General features: G+C 46.9%; 1 protein-coding gene across 1 annotated transcript in view; it reads right to left on the bottom strand.

Moving 5' to 3' along the window:
• Window positions 1–219: 219 nt before the first annotated feature.
• The window catches only part of Mme (membrane metalloendopeptidase), a 64,031-nt gene continuing 43,454 nt past the window's right edge, over window positions 220–20,796 (bottom strand). Inside the window, exons 16-23 of the mRNA XM_090337926.1 lie at window positions 20,247–20,350; window positions 13,710–13,768; window positions 7,580–7,699; window positions 6,523–6,656; window positions 6,360–6,425; window positions 4,595–4,690; window positions 4,251–4,327; window positions 220–1,100 (exon numbers count right to left, since the gene is read on the bottom strand). Of these exons, the coding sequence (XP_090194052.1) occupies window positions 1,001–1,100; window positions 4,251–4,327; window positions 4,595–4,690; window positions 6,360–6,425; window positions 6,523–6,656; window positions 7,580–7,699; window positions 13,710–13,768; window positions 20,247–20,350 (756 nt within the window). The 3' untranslated portion in view covers window positions 220–1,000. The remainder of the gene's footprint in view (window positions 1,101–4,250; window positions 4,328–4,594; window positions 4,691–6,359; window positions 6,426–6,522; window positions 6,657–7,579; window positions 7,700–13,709; window positions 13,769–20,246; window positions 20,351–20,796) is intronic.

Here is a 20,796-nt window from a genome sequence, read left to right as displayed (position 1 = left end):
TAGAGGATAGCACCCAGGCCCTGAGAACCCTGGGTTCTCAGCCCAGCACCGGAAGAAAACAGAAAAAGCTAAAGTAGCCAATAAGACCAGAAGAGCCAGAGGCTCGTGGGAGGCTCCACAGTGGATGTGACCTGGTAATTCCAGAGCAAGCCCTCCCCCGCCCCTAGGGCCCCCATTCCCATTCAGAAATGCGTGCACTAAAGCCAGACGCCGTGTGAGTGAAGGCTCACCACTTGAGTTTATTTGTAATCAAAATACTTCTGTCAGGTGGTCCCCCTTGAGAGGGCCTGTGCAGAGTCATAGCGTGTGTAGCTGCCAGTCCCTGCAACCACAGGGAGGAAGACTTCAATTTGAAAATCTTCCTTGTCAACCCCAAAGATTGTACATCTCTAGAAAACTTCTCCAAGTTCGTGCTTAAAGCTTTTCATCAATATGATTTATAAGTTTAAACAGTCCCCAATTTTCATCTGTATGTCATTTTACAGATCTTGGTTCATAATCGCTTGGTCTAAAACTTCAATTGTCAATGATTATGATAACAGTTCCTTAGTCATAAATGTAATTGACAATTAAATATAAAAATTATAATTTTATACGTTACTACAAATCCCTTTAAAAAGACCAAGTTCTGAAAGACAGAGAGAGGGAACAAGAAGTTGCTTAGAAAACTGCAGGAGTTTCAAGAGTCTCTATCAATAAAGCAGAATCAAGAAAAAAAAGAACAGTCGTTTTGCCCTCAAGATTGCTTAAGGTAAGAGATGGCAGACTGAGTGGTGGGCGAGTGGTAAGACACGTGTGAGCAGAGAGCCCGAGGCCCAGGAGTGACTGACTGGATGGTTTTAGACGCCCCTCCTCCTGTGCTGTGCTAGAATGAGCGGTCTCATTGTGCGATGACCCCCGTCACGCCAGGGGCCAGGGTCCGTGAGCTCTGGGCTCGGAGGGCTCCTGGGCCTGTAGGGTGGGTGAGTTTGGCCACGAGTGGTGCTGCTTCCAGTGACGGTCACCAAACACGGCACTTCTTCTCGGGGTTCATATAGGAGTTCTTGCGGCAGTGAAAGGCTTTGGAAAACTCAGGAGAGTTCTGCAATGTCCCGATAATCCTTGGAGACAAACAAAAAGAAAGTTCCCGTCAGTGAGGGACCCTCAGGTATGTGGCACATGGGGCCTGGAGGTTCCCTGGAAGGTTCAGTGAGTAGACCCTTCTTTACTTTCAGTGATATTGAGAAGTTTGTCAACAGTTGCTAAAGATAAAATGTGCAGACCACATAAAAATCCATCTCTATGTAAAATAAAATATCAGGAATCAAGGCCCAGGTTTAAAGTAAATGAAGAAACCTTGACATCTCAAAGATGGGCTAGCCCAAAAATTTGCTAATGCATATGGCTCAAGTCAGTCAAGCAAGCTGAGCAAGCACAAGGCTCTGAGTTCAAACTCTAGTACTTCCAAAACAAGCAAACAGAAATACTGGAATTAGGCAATGAAAAACATTACATAGCTTGTCAGACATATGAGTTTTATAAGGCAGTATAAAGAACTTTATCTGCATGAAAATAGAACAGTGAAACATACTGAAATTGATGAGGGAGAGAAGTAGATTTAATTTGGATACATTGTATGTGTGTATAGAAATTTCATAATGATATTTTCTTCTGCACAACCAGTATATGATATAAAAATGTAAAAATGGAAAGAGGTCACAATCATTCTGCAATATGACCACGAACAGCTAACCAAACACTGAGTTTCCAAAAGGAAATACATATTTAACTAGTGTATTCAAAGTCTACCATATTTAAAGGAAATAGTTTCTAAGTCTTAAGGTTTATTAGGAGTACATATGGGTTTAGTAAGGCAGAATGAGCCAACCATAGGTTCTGGTTTTACATCAAGAATATGTTTTCTTTTGATTGTAATACTATGTGTGGCTATTTGGGCACAGGCCTATAAATCTCCCTCTGAAAATATTTTTACATGCAACATCAAGCCTGGTTTGTGAGTAGCGACTCCATGGCTGTTACTTTTAAAGTTCTTGCACAAATATGTTTTGCTTTGTACAGCCAGGAAACAGCCTGCTTGCAAAACGAAATGTAAACTCAACCTTTTGCCAAGGAAATCCCTTCACCTCCAGGGAAAATAATAATTTCCTTGACAAAAATTTGGCGTACAATTTACTCTTAAGAGCACAACACACTTTTCTCATTATGAATGAACAATAGCTGGAGATATCTTTCCAGTCAGAACCCCAAAAGCTATGAAGTGTGACAAATACATTCCCACATTTTATGAAGCAAAATGATATTAGTGATTATAACTCTATAAAGTTATATAAAATGTTTATGAATTTTCAAATTGGGTGTAGAATACTGTTTTGTGCTTGCCTACCTACTAACGCTGAAGTTAGTTATTGACATTCTCAACATAAGAATAAGCAATGTAGCCGGGCGCCGTGGCTCACACTGTGATGCTAGCTACTCTGGAGGCTGAGAGCTGAGGACTGAACTTTGAAGCCAACCTGGGAACTCAATATGAAACTCTTTCTTTTTTTTTTTTTTGCCAGTCCTGGGCTTGAGCTCAGGGCTTGAGCACTGTCCTTGGACTTTCTCAAGGCTAGAGCTCTACCACTTGAGCCTCAGCACCACTTCCGGCTTTTTTCTATGTATGTGGTACCAAGGAATCGAACCCGGGTCTTCATGCATGCTAGGCAAGCACTTTAACCACTAGGCCAAACTCCCGGCCCCACTCTTTCTTTTTTTTTTTGTCAGTCATGGGACTCGAACTCTAGGTCTGGGTGTTGTCCCTGAGCTCTTCAGCTCAAGGATACTGCCCTACCCCTGGAGCCACAGTGCCACTTCCGGTTTTCTGGTAGTTAATTGGAGATAAGAGTCTCACAGACTTTAGTGCCCGGGCTGGCTTTGAACTGTGATCCTCAGATCTCAACCTCCTGAGTGGCTAGGATGACAGGCGTGAGCCTGACACAACTATGAAACTTATCTCCAGTGAGCCAGCAGAGAGTTGGAAGAGGTGGGGCTCAAGCCTTGAGGAAAAAACCTAAACAAGAGTGTGAGTTTCTAAGTTCACACCCCAGTGATGGCACAAAGGAAAGAGAGAGATGGAGAGAGGGTGAGATAGAGTCAGAAAGATAGCGGAGAGAAGCAACAAAAAGCCCCAGAGTACTAGCTAATAGAGCTATGTTATGCAGTTCATAAATTTATGATAAAAAAGTACAGTTCAAGATTCTGTGTTCATCAAGGAAGGCAGTGAATGCATTTTAAGAAAACATTGCTGTAGTGGTTGAGACTAATTTTTCCTGCTGCGAAGTTTATTTCTAATTCTTCCTTCAGGGGGGAGAGCAGAGGTACAAAGCATTCCATTAATGTCACACAAACCCAAGTTTTCATGGGGTATGTGTGTGTGGGGGGAGCTGACAAAATGGATTATATGGTGGTTTGTGTGAATTATAAATGTTCCCTGCTATACTTTTAACTTGCCAAGATTCTAGTAATGGGAAGTCCCTCGCCTCAGTTAGTGTGGGCTTGCATGGAGCACGGCTGTTGCGTGAGTGGGGTCTGAGGGAATGGCTGAGGAGCATGCTCACTCGGTGGGGATGAGCTGGGTGCATTCTTTCCTTTGCACACGGGCTATGTGGTATTCTGGATCAGATGTAGGATGCTCACACCCCTTCTAGGTAGGGCACTTGCTCCCTTCTGTTCCCAAAATCCCACAAGGACTTCAGTCACTATTTTTTCCAGACTCTCTTGACTGGGGCTGGTGCCATGGATCTGTGTGTGGATGGATGGTAGCCTGTCACAATTCATGGAGGAAGGAGCACTGATCAGAATTCAGCCAAATAGCTGCTTATGTTGCCAGAGATCAAAATTCACGAGTTGGCTGGCAGTTCTCTTCCAACCCATGGATCTGCTTGATGTTCTAATTTGGGAAGGGCTTCGAGTATCTCCTGACTCAATTCTGGATCCAAGCTCAGGACACTAGAGCTATGGTCCTGGGGGCTCTGAGAAGTGCCTGACTGGCTTTCAGTCAGGAATCCGCCAAGACCTGGGTCCAGGACATAGATATGCTAGAGGAAAACACCCGGGAATCTGTGGGGGAGTTCATTTCCTCCTGGGTTATGGAATGCCTTGGCTCTCTCTCCGTGTGTCTCTGTCTCTCTCGCACAACACTATATTATAAAGCTGGAGCTAGGAAACTTTCAGACACCGTGTGGCACCCTGGCTGCTCTTCAGCCACCTACCTGAAGTTGCCTGGGCTGTGCACATCCGTTTTAATGGAATTGAGTGCGTACTCTGGCCGGTAGGTGCCACACCACACCTAGAGATCGGAATAGAAAAGGCAAAGCAGGTTGTAGGAAAAGTAACATTAAAGTGAATTCTGCATCCTTCAGCTATAGACTCTTCAAATAACACTTAACACATGGCAGCCAGGACACATCGTGTGTCACAGAGACAGTCTGGCAATCTGTGGTAAACCCTAGATGAAGATCACCCCAAGGCACTGTCACACAACACCGTCACACAATACTGTCACACAGTGCTCTGTGAAATCACAACCCCACAGGCTTCCCATCACAATCCATACCTGAGCGAAGTTCAGGAAGAACAGTTGCTTGTGATTCAGGTCAAGCCCAGGAAGGAGTTTCTCTTCCCCGTGCTTTTTAACGTAATTCTGATAGGCCTGGAGACAGAGAGATGGTTGCACTGCCTAAATCGTGGTGTATAAACCTATGCAAAAGAGCATGGACCTTCTATATCAAAAGACTCATTCTTTTATACCACTTCATGGATTTATTTATAAATATGCAGCAAAGCACGTGAAGCTAATGAGTCTGGCATAGGTTCCACGACCACAGTGACTTAGGCCCATCAGAGACGACTTAAATGAACGTCAGCTCGCAGGAGATGTCACGTGCAGCCAGTTGCCGGGGCGGTCATTTATCATGGCTATATTTAGCTTAGTTACTACTCTTAACAAAATAAACGCTCCCAGACTTAGCCTGAGTGACTCTTGCCAAAAGTAAGAGATCCTTAGTATCTCTAAGGGGAAGGACCCGCCACACTCTGGTCCGGGACATGGTGGGAGGAACTGGATCTCACTTGCCTTCGGAGGAAGGAATTTAGGCCACTTGAATGACAGAGATGGTTCTGAATTCTTAAGGGTTTACACACCACCTTTGAAAAATCTAACTATCCTGGATTCCTCTACCACACACACACACACACACACACACACACACACACACACACACACACATTGTTTAACCTGTGTTTGTAGGTGGATCTCCTTAGTGTATCTAGGTACTGAAAGAGATTGACCACAAATGTCCTGTCGGGGGGGGGGAGGGGTGATAGGTGGAGGGACATCCCCTTTCTTCACCTCCTCCACATGGATCTGTGGACTCTCTGCATGTGAACTCATGGAATCCTGCCTCTGGCCCAGCTCTCTGCTGTGAGTGGTTTCAGGGCCCAGTGAAAGGGTGGGAAACTCAGAGCCAGGAGGACTGTAGTTGAAGAAAAGCAGACAGCCGGGGCCCCAGAGAGAGATGAGACATCTCAAGGAAAGAGGGGCTTAGGACCGGGGAGGGGATGCGGCTCTGGGGCTCTCGGGACTCCTCATCTCTCTTGGCCCTGGACACTGTGTACTACGGCAAAAGCGGGCCACAAGGATCAACTTACTCGCGAGGAATTTGACTCCATGTAGAATAAAACCTGGATAATTTAGAGGAAAACAAAAATTTCCCAGCACCCAGGGAGCAAAACACTCCAAGTCTAACATCTGGGAAAAAAAAATAGCCAGCATTTGCAGTATGGGAACCTGGCCCCTTTGGGGAGCGGGCTGGGACTGCGGCAGGGCCTACAGGCCTGTGCGGGTTCACAGGCCCGAGGCCTCACCCTGCTCACACTTCTCCAGGGGATGTTGCGCCCTCCACTCTCAGGGGTGGTGAGGGAGAGGCAGCAAGGCCTAGGCTATCCGCATGCTTGAAGGCTCCGTCTCCTGGCAGGTCTTGCTCAGGCTGTGCCTCAGTGGCCCAGAAATACTCCCTCTGCAGGCATAGTTTTTCTTTCTTAGGAAGCCCTGCACACAATCTTTTCTCAACACAACTTGTGTGCATCACCTCATTTCTTTGTATGGAGGACGGAGTCTCTCCTCTTCTTGACTTACATTAATTAAGCTCACCCTTACGGTGAGAGCATCCACAATCTCCTTTCCTCTCACATCCTTTCCAGTTTCTATTCCTCATTCACCAAGTCTGTGACACGAGTCTCTCGTAAAGGCTTTACCGAAGTGCCCACAGAGGACTCATCAACATTGCCATCACCAGTGGGAATGAAACAGCCCCACTCACCCTGTACGCCTGGCCAAGGCCTCCGTTATCAGCGATGTTTTCCCCCAGCGTGTTAATTCCGTTGAGCTGTTTAGAAAAGATCCTTTATTAGGGTTGCTGAGAAAAGCCAAGCCTTCTCCTCACTGAACACATCTGAGGCTTTTCTGGACAATCTAGGACGTACGTGCTGTCCGCCCGCCAGGTCCCAGGTGAAGTTTCCGTACTGGTACACCATGCACTGAGACTGGGCCTTAAAGTTGTCAGCTGACTGCTGAGTCCACCAATCCACGAGGTCTCCGTCCTTGTTAAAATTTCTACCTGTGAAATGTTTATTTGTGAAGGAGACACATTACAACAGGAGTCATGGCATTTTCTGCCCTAGCTTGGTTTTGTTCTTTCATTGAAATGCTCATGAAAGAAATACTACCGAAATGTACCTAGTACCCGGTGAATATAACTGTAACCCCTTTAGACATCACCCCAACAATAAAATCTTAAAAAAAGAAATACTACAGAAAAACATCCCTGCAGACCTCCATTTTCAGAATTCTAAAATCCTAACAAAGGCATGGACACACAACACCGTTAGTTTCACATGACAGGAGAGGAAGCTCTACCAAATGGAGAACTGGGCAGAGGATGCCGGATCGCTGTCCTCTCATTCGGGGGAGGCCCTCCTGGCTGGTGTCCTGAGACCCGGCCTTCCCCAAGAACCAAGTCTGATATTCTGAGATGTTCACCCGGGGCTGTGTCCTCCTCCTGCTCCAGGAGCCACTGTGCCGTGCTGTGGCTTTCCTACCTGACACTCTGTTCTACGGATGAGCTGCTTTCCCTCCTTTGGAGTTGTAGGTGTTTGAGCACTAACTGTTTCATTGCATTGTGCACCCCAGCAAGAGGGCTGCCAGGGGACACGGTGGCCCCTGATCCCCACTGATCAAGAGATGGAGTTTTCTACAGATAAATTATGTCCAGTTTTAAATTTCTTTTGTGGTGGTGCCAAGGTTGGGATGCAGGGTCCACCTGTTTGCCTGGTAGCTGGCACTCCACCACCTGGGTCATGCCTCCAGCCTGTTTTTGTGACTATTTTAGATACAGGGTCTCACAGGCTTGGCTGTCTTGGAGCCATGTTTCTCTGGATCTCAGACTTGTGAGCTGCTAAAATTTCGGGCGTGAAGCTGTCAGGTCCAGGGGATAGACTGCTAATTCCTAATCAAAACTGTGAAGGTGTTAGCAGCACTTACCATTATCATCAAAGCCGTGGGTGATTTCGTGTCCTATGACCATACCGATGCCACCATAGTTGAGCGAGTTGGACTGCTGGGCACTGAAGAAGGGCGGTTGCAGGATGCCAGCCGGGAAGACTGCAAGGAGAGGTCGCCGGAGGTTAGCCCTGTCTATTCTGCGGCATGGTGGCAGGCACATGGCTGGCGTCTGGCTTGCCAACCCTTTGCCTCTGCACCAGCATCAATAAGGCACTCACAGAACATGTGGTGGGAATCAGGACAAGCCTTTCCACATGAAGCCAGGAAGTCCCTCATCCTGGACAGATGCCACCATCTGATTTACCTACCCGACCCACTTCCAGAGCGCTTTTAAGATTGGCTTTTGGTTAGGAAGAGTTTAGAGCAAGGAAAATGTATTCCTAATCTTCACAAAGTCCTTTCCCCATGGGGTTCATGAGGGAGAAATGGTTGCTCAATCACACTTGAATAGTCTTTAATACTTCAAAGATTTTATCCTTTTCTTAAAGTATCTCAGCTAACACAGCCCCCTCATGCTAGCTGCCCTCCTGTACATGATTCCGATCTTACGGTCTTCAAGGTACCTTGGGTTACCTCATACTCAGTTCCGTTTTTCTTCCTTTTCCGTTCTTCTCACTCCCATCCCAGGACCACAGATGCCTTTGAGAGCAAAGGTCAGAGAGTCTGTGCATAGATTTGTGCTTCTTCGTTGCTGGTTCATTGGAATTTGATTCATTGTCCCAGAGTCTGAAGCCATAGCAGTGGCTGACCTGAACTGTGACCAGTGAACTGTGACCAGTGTTGAGGCGATGGATGGGGGCATCATGAGAAGCAAACAGATGGAAAATTCTAAAAAGTGCAGCCCATTGGGCACACTGCGGCCTGTGGCAGTCCACCTGGACTCTCCTGTACTGCCCACTGGTGCTTGCCACTGCACATGAGGGAACACGGCGCTCATGTCTCCTTTGAGCCCCCGACTGTCCACTGTTACTGCCCCAAAGCAGCTGACAGGTCCAGACACTGACACCTCCTCTGGTCTCAAGAACTGCCTAATCCTCTGACCAGCCTCCTTATCTCCTGTCTCATCCAACAATCATGGCGCCACATCTCATCCGCCCTTCATCTATGCCATGGTGGAATGACAGCGCACCTCTGGTCATGATCCCTCCTGGCCCAAGAGGCTGCCGGGTGGCACCTTTGCTCTCCAACTCACACAACACCTTTGCCCCCAGCCTGGAATCTGCCCCCTCTCCACCTCCCCATGGGGCTCCAGCCCTCCCCTTCCCTGCTCCTGCATTGTCCTTTTGCAACAAATACTCAGGCCTACTTATGCTTCCAAGCACAAGTAGCACACGGCCGCACCTCCCTTCTCTTCCTTTGGGGTGTATTTAATAACAACAACAACTGCAACACTACTCATTGTTGTTTTGAGACAACATCGGGTAGCATGATTAATCTCTGACCTTACAAATTAATGCGTATAGCTCGGTAATTCTGTATTTTCATGCTTCCAAATTCTAGGCTCTGTGAAGGCATTGACTCATTGTGTTGTATTATTGGGAAAGGAGCCTTCAGTGGGAACACATTTTTCCATGCAAAACCCCAGGACTGGTGTTGTGCAAGATGGCAGGGATACACACGAATGGCCCTGACCTTAAGAAATTTAAAATATTAAAAAAAACAACCCTTGAGATCTAAGTAGCACAGAATAATAAATGTTTTCTGTGCAGGCTAAATATGACCTAACCTCCTGCTCTTATTTTGCAGGGATAAATATTATTTTTACAGAAGACTTTAAAAACACTAGCTCTGAGATCTCTAAAAAACAGGAAAGTTGCCTTCATGTTCAAATGACAAAATAATAATAAAAAAACCTCTTTGTCCTTGGGGAGTTTTGATGAAAGTTGGATCTCACGTGTCTCTGCCTGTTCTAAAGTGTGCCAAGAAGTTATTTTTAGCTGGAGGTATGAAAGCAGTCTGCAGTATTTTATTAAACTTAAAGTGAGCGCTATCTCCCACACTCTGCACTTGGATTAAAATCTATCCATTACATAAAATGCTCTTATGAAATATGCTATCAAGACTAAACATTAACTACAAAGATCCTATGAGTTTAATTATATAGCCTTGCATGCCACTCTTCAAGCAAGCAATAAGATTTTTCTCCAGATTATTTTTTTTGATGGGTCATGGAGCTTGAACTGTGGCTCTGGGTGCTATTGCTGAGCAATTCAGCTTAAGGCTACCGCCCTACCACTGGAGCCACAGTCCGACTTCTGTAAGCGATAAGGTTTTTATGGCTCATATTAAATACTAGTCTTTAAGTTCAACTTTGCAAATTATTATCTCACCTTTTGTTTTGTCAGCTAAATCTTGGTCACGAGAATCTCTCCATTCACCTCATTACTGTTGTTAGTAAACTTTGCAACTGTTGTTTGTAACCAACTGCTTAGCTGTGCTTTCTTTCAGTACTTGGATTTGAACTCAGGGCTTCACCCTTGCTGGACATGTAGGTGCTCTATGACTCCAGTCACACTTCCAGCCCTTTTTGCTTCTGGTTGTTTATGACATGGCATCTTACTTTTCCCCAAGTGGGCCTGGACTGTGGTCTCCCGGTGCAAGCCATCATGCCTGGGACAGCAGGGCTAAATCACTGTGACCAGCTTTCTTGAGGAGGACGATTCTGACCTTTCTTGCCCCGTTTTCCCGGAGCCACTGTCCTCCTGTTTTTAGCCTCTTGCACAGCAGGGATAACAGTGACATGCCACCATGCCCAGTGAATGGATATGAAGGGGGTGTCATAGCTTTTTGCTTGGTGAGCCTCCTGAGCTCAACCACTCAAGTCGACAGGATGACGAGCATGAGCCATGGCTGTCAGCAGCTGTACTCTTATTATGTTCAATACGTCAAAGGACTACCAGCTGCTGGTAGTTCCGCTTGTCATCCTAGCCACTCAGGAGGTTGAGACCTGAGGATCAGGGTTCAAAGCCAGCCCAGAGAGAAAAGTCTTTATGCGACTCTTCTCTCCAAGTAATCACTAAAAATCTGGAAATGGTGCTGTGGCTCAAGTGGTAGAGCACATAGAGCTCAGAGACAGCTCTGGAGCCCTGAATTCAAGCTCCTTGACTGACAAAAAAGAAAGTCAAATGAGTAAGTCATTGGTTCATGTATAATTTGATTTGAGGTATTTTGTGTCTCTGTGTGGGGTTATTTTATGTGTTACATGCTTTTCTATATTCTCTCTCATTTCTAATGGACCTCATGTCAAACCCACCAAGGCAGTGATGCAGGAGGCTCACACGGTTATGTGGAGGTGATGTGGGAGGCACACACGGCTGTGTGGAGGTGATGTGGGAGGCACACACGGCTGTGTGGAGGTGATGTGGGAGGCACACACGGCTGTGTGGTGGTGATGTGGGAGGCACACATGACTGTGTGGCACGTGGTCAACCAAGAATGGAGAGGTGAGTAGTCCCATGGGGTTTGGTTCACAGCACCTCCTTTTAAAACATAAATGTATTTTCTGAGAGAAAAAAGTTGAATTTCAAGGATTTCCTCTTTTACAAGATGCCTGCCCCTTCTCAGAATGGTTGTGAATTGCAGACAAATATAACGAGAGAGGGAAAAAAGTTATGTCCTATTTCCATCAGATCAGCAGATCATGAGGCTCTGAGAGAAGTGATTATGATTAATAAAAATTGTTATTTTAATATTTTAAAATGAAAAGAGAGACTGCACAAATGCAGCAATAGTACCCACTGGAGAATATGTAGAAAATGAATTATGCTACTTGTGAATGTGGACAGGAGGGAAAACTGGGAGAATGAGGGAAGACTGACATTGTCCAAAAGGAACTGTACTCTTTACCTGACTTATCATGGTAACCCCTCTGCTTTAAGCACTTTTTCCAGTATTAAAACAATGACTTTTTTCAAAGAGTCCCTCAATGCTTTGTTAAAAGGTAAGAAAGCTTGGTGCGGTGGCTCACATCTGTTGTCCTAGCTACTCAGGAAGCTGAGATCTGAGGATCAAGGTTCAAAGCCAGTCCTGGCACTAAAGTCTGTGAGACTCATTTCCAATTAACTACCAGAAAACCGGAAGTGATCTGTGCTCAGGGGTAGGGCCGTAGCCTTGAGATGAAGAGCTCAGGGACAACACCGAGACCTAGAGGTAGGTTGGTAGCCTTGAGCTGAAGAGCTTAGGGACAACGCCCAGGCCCAGAGTTCAAGGTTCACAACTGAAAAAAAAAGAAAGAAAGGAAAAGAAAGAAAGGGCAACACTGACCAAGATGCACTGCATTCATAAAGTGATTTGGTGAGTGACAACTCTTTTGTATAATTACTTAAAGATTTTATGTGTGTGTGTGTGTGTGTGTGTGTGTGTGTGTGTGCTTGTTTGTTACAGCTGTTTCTGAATTGTTTGTGGGTAACTGTGTGGTGGAATGTGATTCACAGGGTAACTAGCCCCCATTTCCCTTGTGCCTGGCTGGCTGAAGACTGTTGAAGCCCAAATGAGAACATGTCCAGCTCTTCTGTGGTCAGGAAAGAGAAGAAAACTAATTTTGAGCCTTCAGGACATGATGTTGTACACTCACCTAAGTCCCTGGCAAAGGGACTCATGCCAGGCTTCTCTGTAGGGGGTGTGCCCTGGGGGGAGCCTGGGACTCAGGAACAGGAGGATCCAGGTTCTCTCTGGCGGGCACAGACATGAAGCTGTTCCCCTCAGTCTGCCCTTGCTTTGTTCTGGAAGTGAATTGTGTTTCTTGGTGGAGGTGTAGAGGGATAGACTGAAGATGGGAAGAGTCTCTGGGTCCAGATTGTAGCTCAGTGATAGTGCATGCAGAGCTTCTGTGAGGCCCTGGGTTCAATTCCCAGAAGCACATGAAGGAGAAGCAGCGGGAGAGACAGAGGTGAGGAGGAGGAAGAGGAACAGAGGAGGCAGAGGTCTCCAGAGGGATGATGCCCCAAGTGGGAAAGGCATTGTGGGAAAGGCCTCTCTGGTCCTAGAAGGACACACCAGGCCTGGTGAGACGGGTGCAAGCTCTCCATGAGCCTGGCTCAGTCTGGGTTCACAGGCCCAGGAGACCATCATTCTAGACTCTGAGCTGATTGAACTTAGAGGTCTGTGCTTTGCTTCCTTATCTCTGTACTATGTGACCATAACCTCTTCTGACTAGTTGTTTCTTATTTTCATATCAAGGATTGGAGTAAATTCCAGATGAATTTGAGATGTACCCTAACAATAGAAACCATGAAAACAGCAGAAGAAAAGAGATAACTTCTTAACCTCTTTCCCTAGGCTGAGGAACAAAAGGTGTCCATTGCTTTACAATGAAAGATACATTTTTCTTTCAGAGTTTTAAAAATATCCATGATAATATCTTCAAATATCGACGAAATACCTTGAAAGATAGTTCATAATTTCTAATCAAATTCATAACACATTAAACATGGGTTTAAGGACCTTCAAATATAGACTGGGACTTTAGTCCTTGGTTCTAGGCAGCCTTACATGGAAATGCAGGGTGGGCTGAGTTCTTAGGGAAGCCCACACCACTGGCTGCTGAGACCACCAGGGAGACAGAGCTGTGTGGGTGTTTTCTATATATATACATATATGTGTGTATATATATACATATATATATATTTGTGTGTGTATATGTGTATATATGGATAGATACAGATTTTCTTTTCATCAAAAGTGATTGCCAGGCCATTTCACATAGATCAACATGATGCAAGTGAGATGAGTGATCCAGAGCCAGCACACAGAATCCCTAAAGAACAGGATCTGCACACAGCTGAGTCTTGGGTGCTGGCATAGTCCTGGTTCTGACTCTGAAAGTCATCATTACTTCATGGAGATTTACTGAGCAAAAAACCTTTGGAAAGTACTGATAAGCTGTTTTAGCTATACATTGGAATATCATAAGTGAAGTGAAACTACTTGATACAATGCATGTTGATTTATGCTTTCTTATACAATGGAAGGAAGTCCGTGGACATATCCTACTTTTAAGAAGTGTAACCAACCCATCAGTAACCCAGCCTCAGCTCTAATTCTGGATGGGTATTATAAACCTGTCAGGAGTGACAGAAATATTAAAGGATTATTTAGGAAGGCAACTTACCTATCTGATTTCTGCCCGAAGAATAGAAGGCATTTACCACAGCAGCACCGCTGATCCACCTGGAGAGAGAAAAAGAGAAGTCAGCCCAGCATCTGATCCCATCTGCTCACAAAAACTGTCACCTCCTTCCCAGATGCATTTTAGCTTGGTTCAAAACAGGATCAACAAGTTAAAATTAGCTTGCTAAGGGGAAGCTCATGTGAAAATATTTTTCTTGCTGGAAAAAAATCAGTGCGTATGTAGGTCTGCAATCTGTTTCTTCACTTGTATAGACTTTTAGGCAGGCATCTGACAGTGTGAAAGATATTATAATGTAGCTTTCCAGAAACTTCAGTGGCTTAAGGCCATATTAAAACATATTTTAAACTTATAGTCCTAATATGAAATAAGTAGGCCAGAAATTCTGGAGAAGTTGAAAAAATATTGAAGATTAGGTCTCTAAAATTTCTTGTTCGGGGCCAGGAAGGTGGCCTGGTGGTAGAGTGCTCGCCTCGCATGTATGAAGCCCTGGGTTCAATTCCTTGGTACCTCATACAGAGAAAAAGCCAGAAGTGGTGCTGTGGCTCAAGAGGTAGAGTGCTAGCCTTGAGAAAGCCCAAGACAAGTGCCCAGGCCCTGAGTTCAAGCCCCAGGACTGGTATAAGTATAAAGCAAAGGGAATAATACTCTCATGTTAACAGACTTGCATGCACATGTACTGCCCAGAGAACATGGATGGGGCTTCACATGAGAGGCCACGTTCAGTGGCAGCACACCACGCATGGGTAACTGAACCTTCTGGGGTTACCCAGCAGTTTCATGGCTGCCTGTTTTGGTCCACAGCAGGACAAGGAGCATTATCTCCCCTGAAGAGCACCGGGAAGAACCCACCCAGTGCAGCCAGATCTGCCCAGATCTGCAGGGCCACCTGGGCAGTTCTGAGTTAGAAGTGACCTTGCCCAGAGGGCACGCCTCCCCGACTGCTCTGGAAATGGGGTGGAAGTACGATTCTGATCTCTTCTAATGAATGGCAAAAGCCCGGAGCACAAGAACCAGCTTGTACTTTCCCAACACACACTTTGTCTCCAGGACAGGATCCGGGCTTTTCTTAGAAGGCACAGCACAAGGTTGGTTTTTCACAGCTAACGTTCCTGTGACCTTTTCTTTGGGAAGACAGTGAGTTTGGCTGGAGCTGAAGGCGGTGGTTGGCCATCCGTCCACCGGCATGTCTGTCCCCCAGCTCATTAGTGCTGCTAATTTAACTGCAGTGAAACATTTCCCACCTGGTGGTGGCTGACGTACCTGTCTTCCCTAACTTCATCTCAGCCGAGTCATTCATGTTGTGGCATTTCTTGGGAGTTGATGACTAGAGGAATATAGTTTGCTTATTTTAATTAAACCCCATTCACCGCCCATTCAGTGGTGACACATGGGATAAACGAGGCCTCTAGGCCTTGGAAACCCAGTGGATGCTGCATCGGAAACCAAACGGAACAAGTGGATCCCTTTCTCTTGACAAACACATGCTATGAGGAGGAAATGACTGCTGGGCAGGCTCAGGGAGGACACTGTGCCAGGTCTGTACTTGCACATGTTCACAGAACTTGCGCTGACCCAGGGGCAAGCACCACTGGGTAGCCGTGAAGAGGGTCAGACTGGTACTGTGCCCTGCAGCTCCTGAGCAGTTACTGTGCCTCATGGAGTGGGAGAATGGTATTCTGGAGGTGCCCCTAACACCTTCAGAGTGGTCCTGGCAGTAAAACTGATCTATGAGCCATTTGTGATGGCTCAAAGTTGAGTTGCAATAGAAGTTAATGCCTTTCCAGGTCTCAGTGGTTCAATTTCTCAGTGATAGACTTCTAATTTAGGCAGTGAACTCTGTGTGGACATTTATGCATAACTACAAATGACAGCTGAAAATTGTCTGCCTCTGAACGTGTCAAAATCTGAATGATGAAATAGAAAAAGTGTCCCTTCAAATTATTTTCAAATTAACTCTGATTACAGAGGAGATGGACCAGACACAGGGGAGTAGTATTCCCATAGATGGATGAAGCTCCAATTTCCCATCTTGTGCTGAGTGCTTTGGTAAAAATAAGCACCACAATTTTCATTGTAGTGCTTTTCTATCCTCCTGCTCTGTTACTATGAGGAGTTTAAGACTCCATGTGATTAATATTAGCAACGTTCCAGCTGGGAGGACTTTATATATTAAAATGTCCACTGTGAATTATGCCCTCAAGAAAATAGGTAGCTATTTATAACCAGAGAACACCCAAATAAAATTAGAACTCTGGTGGCAGGGTTGTGGAGCGCTGGCTTATGCAGTGGCTGCCTTTTCTTCTTTGAAATCTCTTACATTGCAGCCCCACACCCCCAGGGGAGCCATCAGCTCAGAAGCACAGGGTGGTTTGTCCTGGCAGAGAAGGAGCATGACGTACTCCGGTTAGATGCTGCAGTCTGACTTAGGCCATGGGAACCTTGGCCCCAGCAACATGCTGAATGGCAGCGGTGCATCGGGAAATGTCTCACTCACTCTTCTCACATAAGAGTGAGACCAACGGGCTAAGCAGCGTTCTTCATTTCAAATTAAGCAGCTCTGTGTTGAGAACTGCAAGTTCTGTTGGCCGAGGTGGGTCTCCACACCCACAGACAGTATAAGTGAGTGAAGCACAAATAGGACCCTGGGGTGTGCGATGGGAGAGGACTCACCAGAGGGGGAAGGGAAGCCAGACGCTACCCACAGAGGCCACAGCACTTGTGTGCATGCGTGTCTGTGTGGAGACATGTGTGTGCACATGTGAAGTAGAGGATGGATGGGGATGCAGGAAGGAAGAGCCTTGGTTTTAACTTCTGACATCTAATTTTTGTCAGCTAAGCTTGGCTGGCATTGGGCACTGAACAGTGGAATAAGCAGGGCCGGGGTTTTTGGCTGACCATCCATGAGCCCAGTGGGCAACGCTGGGTTGCTGGCTCATCCGGCCAATGCCCATGCAAATGGTTAATTGGGGTGGTCACGGGCAGCAGCCTGAATTCCTCAGTTTTGTACTTTTCAATTGGTTGCACTGAGAGCATTGAGGGTGGGGCTGGTGGGGGCAGTGCCAGCCTGATGGCGGCATGCCCACTCCCTGGAGCCATGCCTCCATCAGCACAGAGGAGGCCAGATCTGCACCCGTACCCCTGGCTGTCCGGTCAAGTCTTCCCTGGAGTGAAGCTCACCAGGGCTTTCGGCCAGCTGAGGAGCTGATGTCCCCGGTAAGACATGCGAGCCACAGGGCAGTGGGGGAGGAGAAGAGCTAATGGCGCCTTCAATCACAGGCCTCACGGCAGATGAGGCAGACATGGAAAACGGCAGAAGAAGTCTTCTGGTGACTTCATGCCTGGAGCTCTGGGCCTCCTGGAGGCTCTGGTAAATACCGAGGACTTCTGGGGGCCTTCGACCTATCTTAAAAGCACTCCTGCTACACAGCGGGCAGAGCTCCGCTGAGAGGCTGTCCTCAGCAAACAACACGGCATAAAAACTCCAGTCCCAGAAGGGCCAGCTAAAGACGTGAGATGGCTGGGATGAGAGGCTGGCAAGTAATGGAAATAACTCCGGGTGACTGAAGCAACATGTAAATCAAGGAGGCTAAAATGGGGTTCATGAGATAGACATGTTGCCTACTCCAGTCTGGTATTGAACTAGCAGCCGGTAGAAACAGACTTTGCCTCTGGACGGAGACGTGGAGTCAGAGGTGCGGAGGAATGGAGCCCCTGGGTTGTTTTGCTTAGCAGTAGTGCAAGGGGGGAGTTTAGAAAACAGATATAAGAATATGGGATTGTTCATCTTTGCATCAGTGGGAATTCTGTGTCTGCGGGTCAACGTGACAGTTCAAAGTCAGCTGGAAAGAGTATGGAGATCGGAAAGTGAATCTGGCCCCAAGCACAGTGATACTGAGGGCTAGGGAGCCACGGCCGAGCAGGAAGAGGAAAGGCTGAAAGCCTAGCCGGCTAATTGGAGTTAGTTAAGTTAGCCGATACTTTGGCCATGTGGTGCCCTTACCGCCCCCTCCCCACTAGTCAGGGCCTCAGGTCTACCCACCAACCCTGGGGCATAGACAAGGAATTCTTCAAAACACCATGGGAGCGAGGATATTGCGTCTCTGAAACGCAATTCTACAAGACACGGGACCATGGCAGAGAGAAGGGACACGGCCGCACGGTTTATCCATGGCTCTGGAGGTCAGATGTCAGCTTCAAGTCTAAACTGGCACATTCCACGAGTCATCTCGTGTGAAAACCCACCCTAAGAGATGTCCAACCCGAGTCTGCAGGGATAGTAGCACTAATGCAGATGCTTCTCCAAGAAACAATGCAGCGCCTGACTTCCAGCCACAGAGCAAGCACAACCCGATTCAGGCCACAGGAAATCCAGGCGCTGTTTGTTAAGCTGCCCTGGCAAAGCCAGCATACATGCAGAGTTTCAAATCTCTGTCTCCGAAAGAGACAGCGAATGGAGGAGAGCAGCAAACAGAGCAAAGCTAGACATAATGTAGCTCCTGGAAACGAGGGTGCCCAAGTCGCCGTCAGAAACTTATGGAGAGGACCCAGAAAGGAATACAGAAGTTTGCAAGTGATTGATCACACATTCAGTAAACATCGCACAGAGTTTTGCCTTGGTGTTACAGAGAGTCAGACTTGGATAAAAATCACCTGTGATGGGGCCAGGAATGTGGCCTAGTGGTACAGTGCCCGCCTGGCATGCACGAGAAGCCCTGGGTGAGATTTCTCAGTACTATATACTGAGAAAAAAGCCAGAAGTGGGGCTGTGGCTCAAGTGGTAGAGTTCTAGCCTTGAGAAAGCCCAAGGACAGTACCAGGGTTCCAAGTTCAAGCCCAGGACTGGGGCAAAAGATCCCGTATGATGAAAGTGAGTACAGAAAACTATATTACAAGATGACTGCAGCTGCCAGTCATAATGCATCTACCACAGTGGCGCCGGCCTGTAAGTTTAGGCACATGGGAGACAGAGGAGGGGGTGTGGAACTCAGGGCTAATCCTGGCAAAATCATCAAGGTCCTACCTCAGAACTAAAACAAAACAATAGCCCAGAAGGACTCCAGCATGGCTCTAGTTGTAGAGCAGAGCCACGCTAGCTTTTCTGCTCAGAGCTGGCGCTCTACCGCTCCAGCCCAGCTCCACTTCCAGTATTTTGGTGCTTAATTGGAGATAAGAGTCTCATGGACTTCCCTGACCAGGCTGGCTTTGAGCTGTTATCCTCCGATCTTGGCCTCTGAGTAACTGGAACTGCAGGGGTGAACACCAACACCCAGCTGGCAGTTTCTTTCTTTCTTTTTTTTTTTTTTTTTAGCACCATAGGAAAATGTGCTTGCTCACAAAGATAAACTCAGAGGGCAGTGGAACTTCTTATCCTTCAGGCTTTTCAGCATGACAAGAGCTTTAGCAAGGACTAAAATGCACTGCCATACCCACGTGCCCAGCATGCATTCTGTTGGACACCTGCCTCCTTCCTGGCACACTTCCCTCCTGTGGCAGAGTTTATTGTCTCATGTCTTGTCCACTTTCTGCTGCTGTTCACCTTTTAATTTTCCCAGGGCCCACTGGGCACCTGCACTTAGTCTGTATTCTCAAATAAGTCCAATAAATAAGAGGATGTGAACAACAGGCAAGTACATGAATGAATCTGGCATCTCTTTGGTATGTGATTGTTTAGCTAACATCAAGTTCATGAGTGTAGTTTTCACTCGCTCATTCATGTATGAACTCAGTTTTTACTGAGAGTGTTGTGTGTGCTAGATGCTGAGACTTTATGGTGAAAAGATGGACCTTGACCCCTGGAAGCTCAGAGCCTCAAGCAGAGAGTGCTAGTGCTAATTAGCAGATGAGATGCATGCAGGCGACCCATTGAGAAACCAAGAGCTGACTCTGAGCCCCTGTGCCACCAGTAAACATTAGAAGCAGGAGAAGGCCACTTGTGGGCAAGCCCTGCTTTCCTATCTGGCACCTACAGAGGTGAGACAGGTGTGAGAGAGGGAAGAGGTGGAGCTGGGGGACCTTTACCTGGTGGAACAAGGAGGGGATGCCAGCCGAGGAACATTCTAGACATGGCAGGAAGCCTAAGAGCAGACTGGAAGGGACAAGAGGCAACATAAGCTAAGGGACACAGTCAGCCTAAGGTATGGCTAAAGAAATGAGGTAAATTTGAGAATGGCTTAAATTGGTCTAATTCTTGACCATATTTTTAGCACAGTGAATTATTGTCCCCAGAAGTTCTAAACAGAAAGAGGGTATTGTACTTCTTAATTTTCCTACTGGCCTGATACAGTCAGGGGCGGGAAGGGCCCTGGTGAATGGGCTCAGAGTACAGCTGGGCCAACAGCGAGGCTTCTTGACCTCTGCCAGACAGGGGCAGACCACAGGGAGCACGGGGAGCCTGGGGAGCACTGCCATACTCACACAGGGAGCATTGCTACACTCACACACAGGGAGCATGGCCACACACACACACACACACACAGGGAGCGTCGGGAGCACGGCTTCTCAGCTAAGCATACTCACTCATCCTTGTCCACTTTCTCTCGGAGCTTCTTCAGTTGTTTGCTTTGGCTGAATCCCAAATTTTGAATTATGTTCTCAAAGTATTCATCTTCTTGGTAGTTCAGCTATAGCATATAAAAGATTTGGGGAAACATATTAAAGCTACCGCTTGCAAACTTTCCATGAGGAAGTACATTTTCTTGAGCTTGACCAGTTAATAAGAAATCCATCCTCACAGGTAGACATATCATGTGCATCTGTCCACGTTTTTCTTTCATGTACGATGGGCTGAACTCAGGACTCACATGCTGCCACGGAAACTGGGTCCCCAGCCCAGCCTCCCTCTAAGGGCCAGGATTCTAGAGAGTAGGCTGGCTGCCCGGCAGTCTCCATGTACACATGCATCACTGTTCACGGACAGAAGCCTGGCCCTGCAGCTCTGGCGCTGTCACATCCACAGTCTGGGAGGGAGCCCTGCGCTCTCTCAGTCCTGGCTGTGGCTTGCGCCTGCTTGCGCTACTCCCAATACGCATTCCACTCTCTCACCCTTATGATGAACTGTACACCGGGG

The sequence above is a fragment of the Megascapheus bottae genome, chromosome 1, assembly GCF_031878675.1.
Source record: "Megascapheus bottae isolate mThoBot1 chromosome 1, mThoBot2.hap1, whole genome shotgun sequence".
Lineage (NCBI taxonomy): Eukaryota > Metazoa > Chordata > Mammalia > Rodentia > Geomyidae > Megascapheus > Megascapheus bottae.
This window is presented reverse-complemented; position numbering and strand designations above follow the sequence as displayed.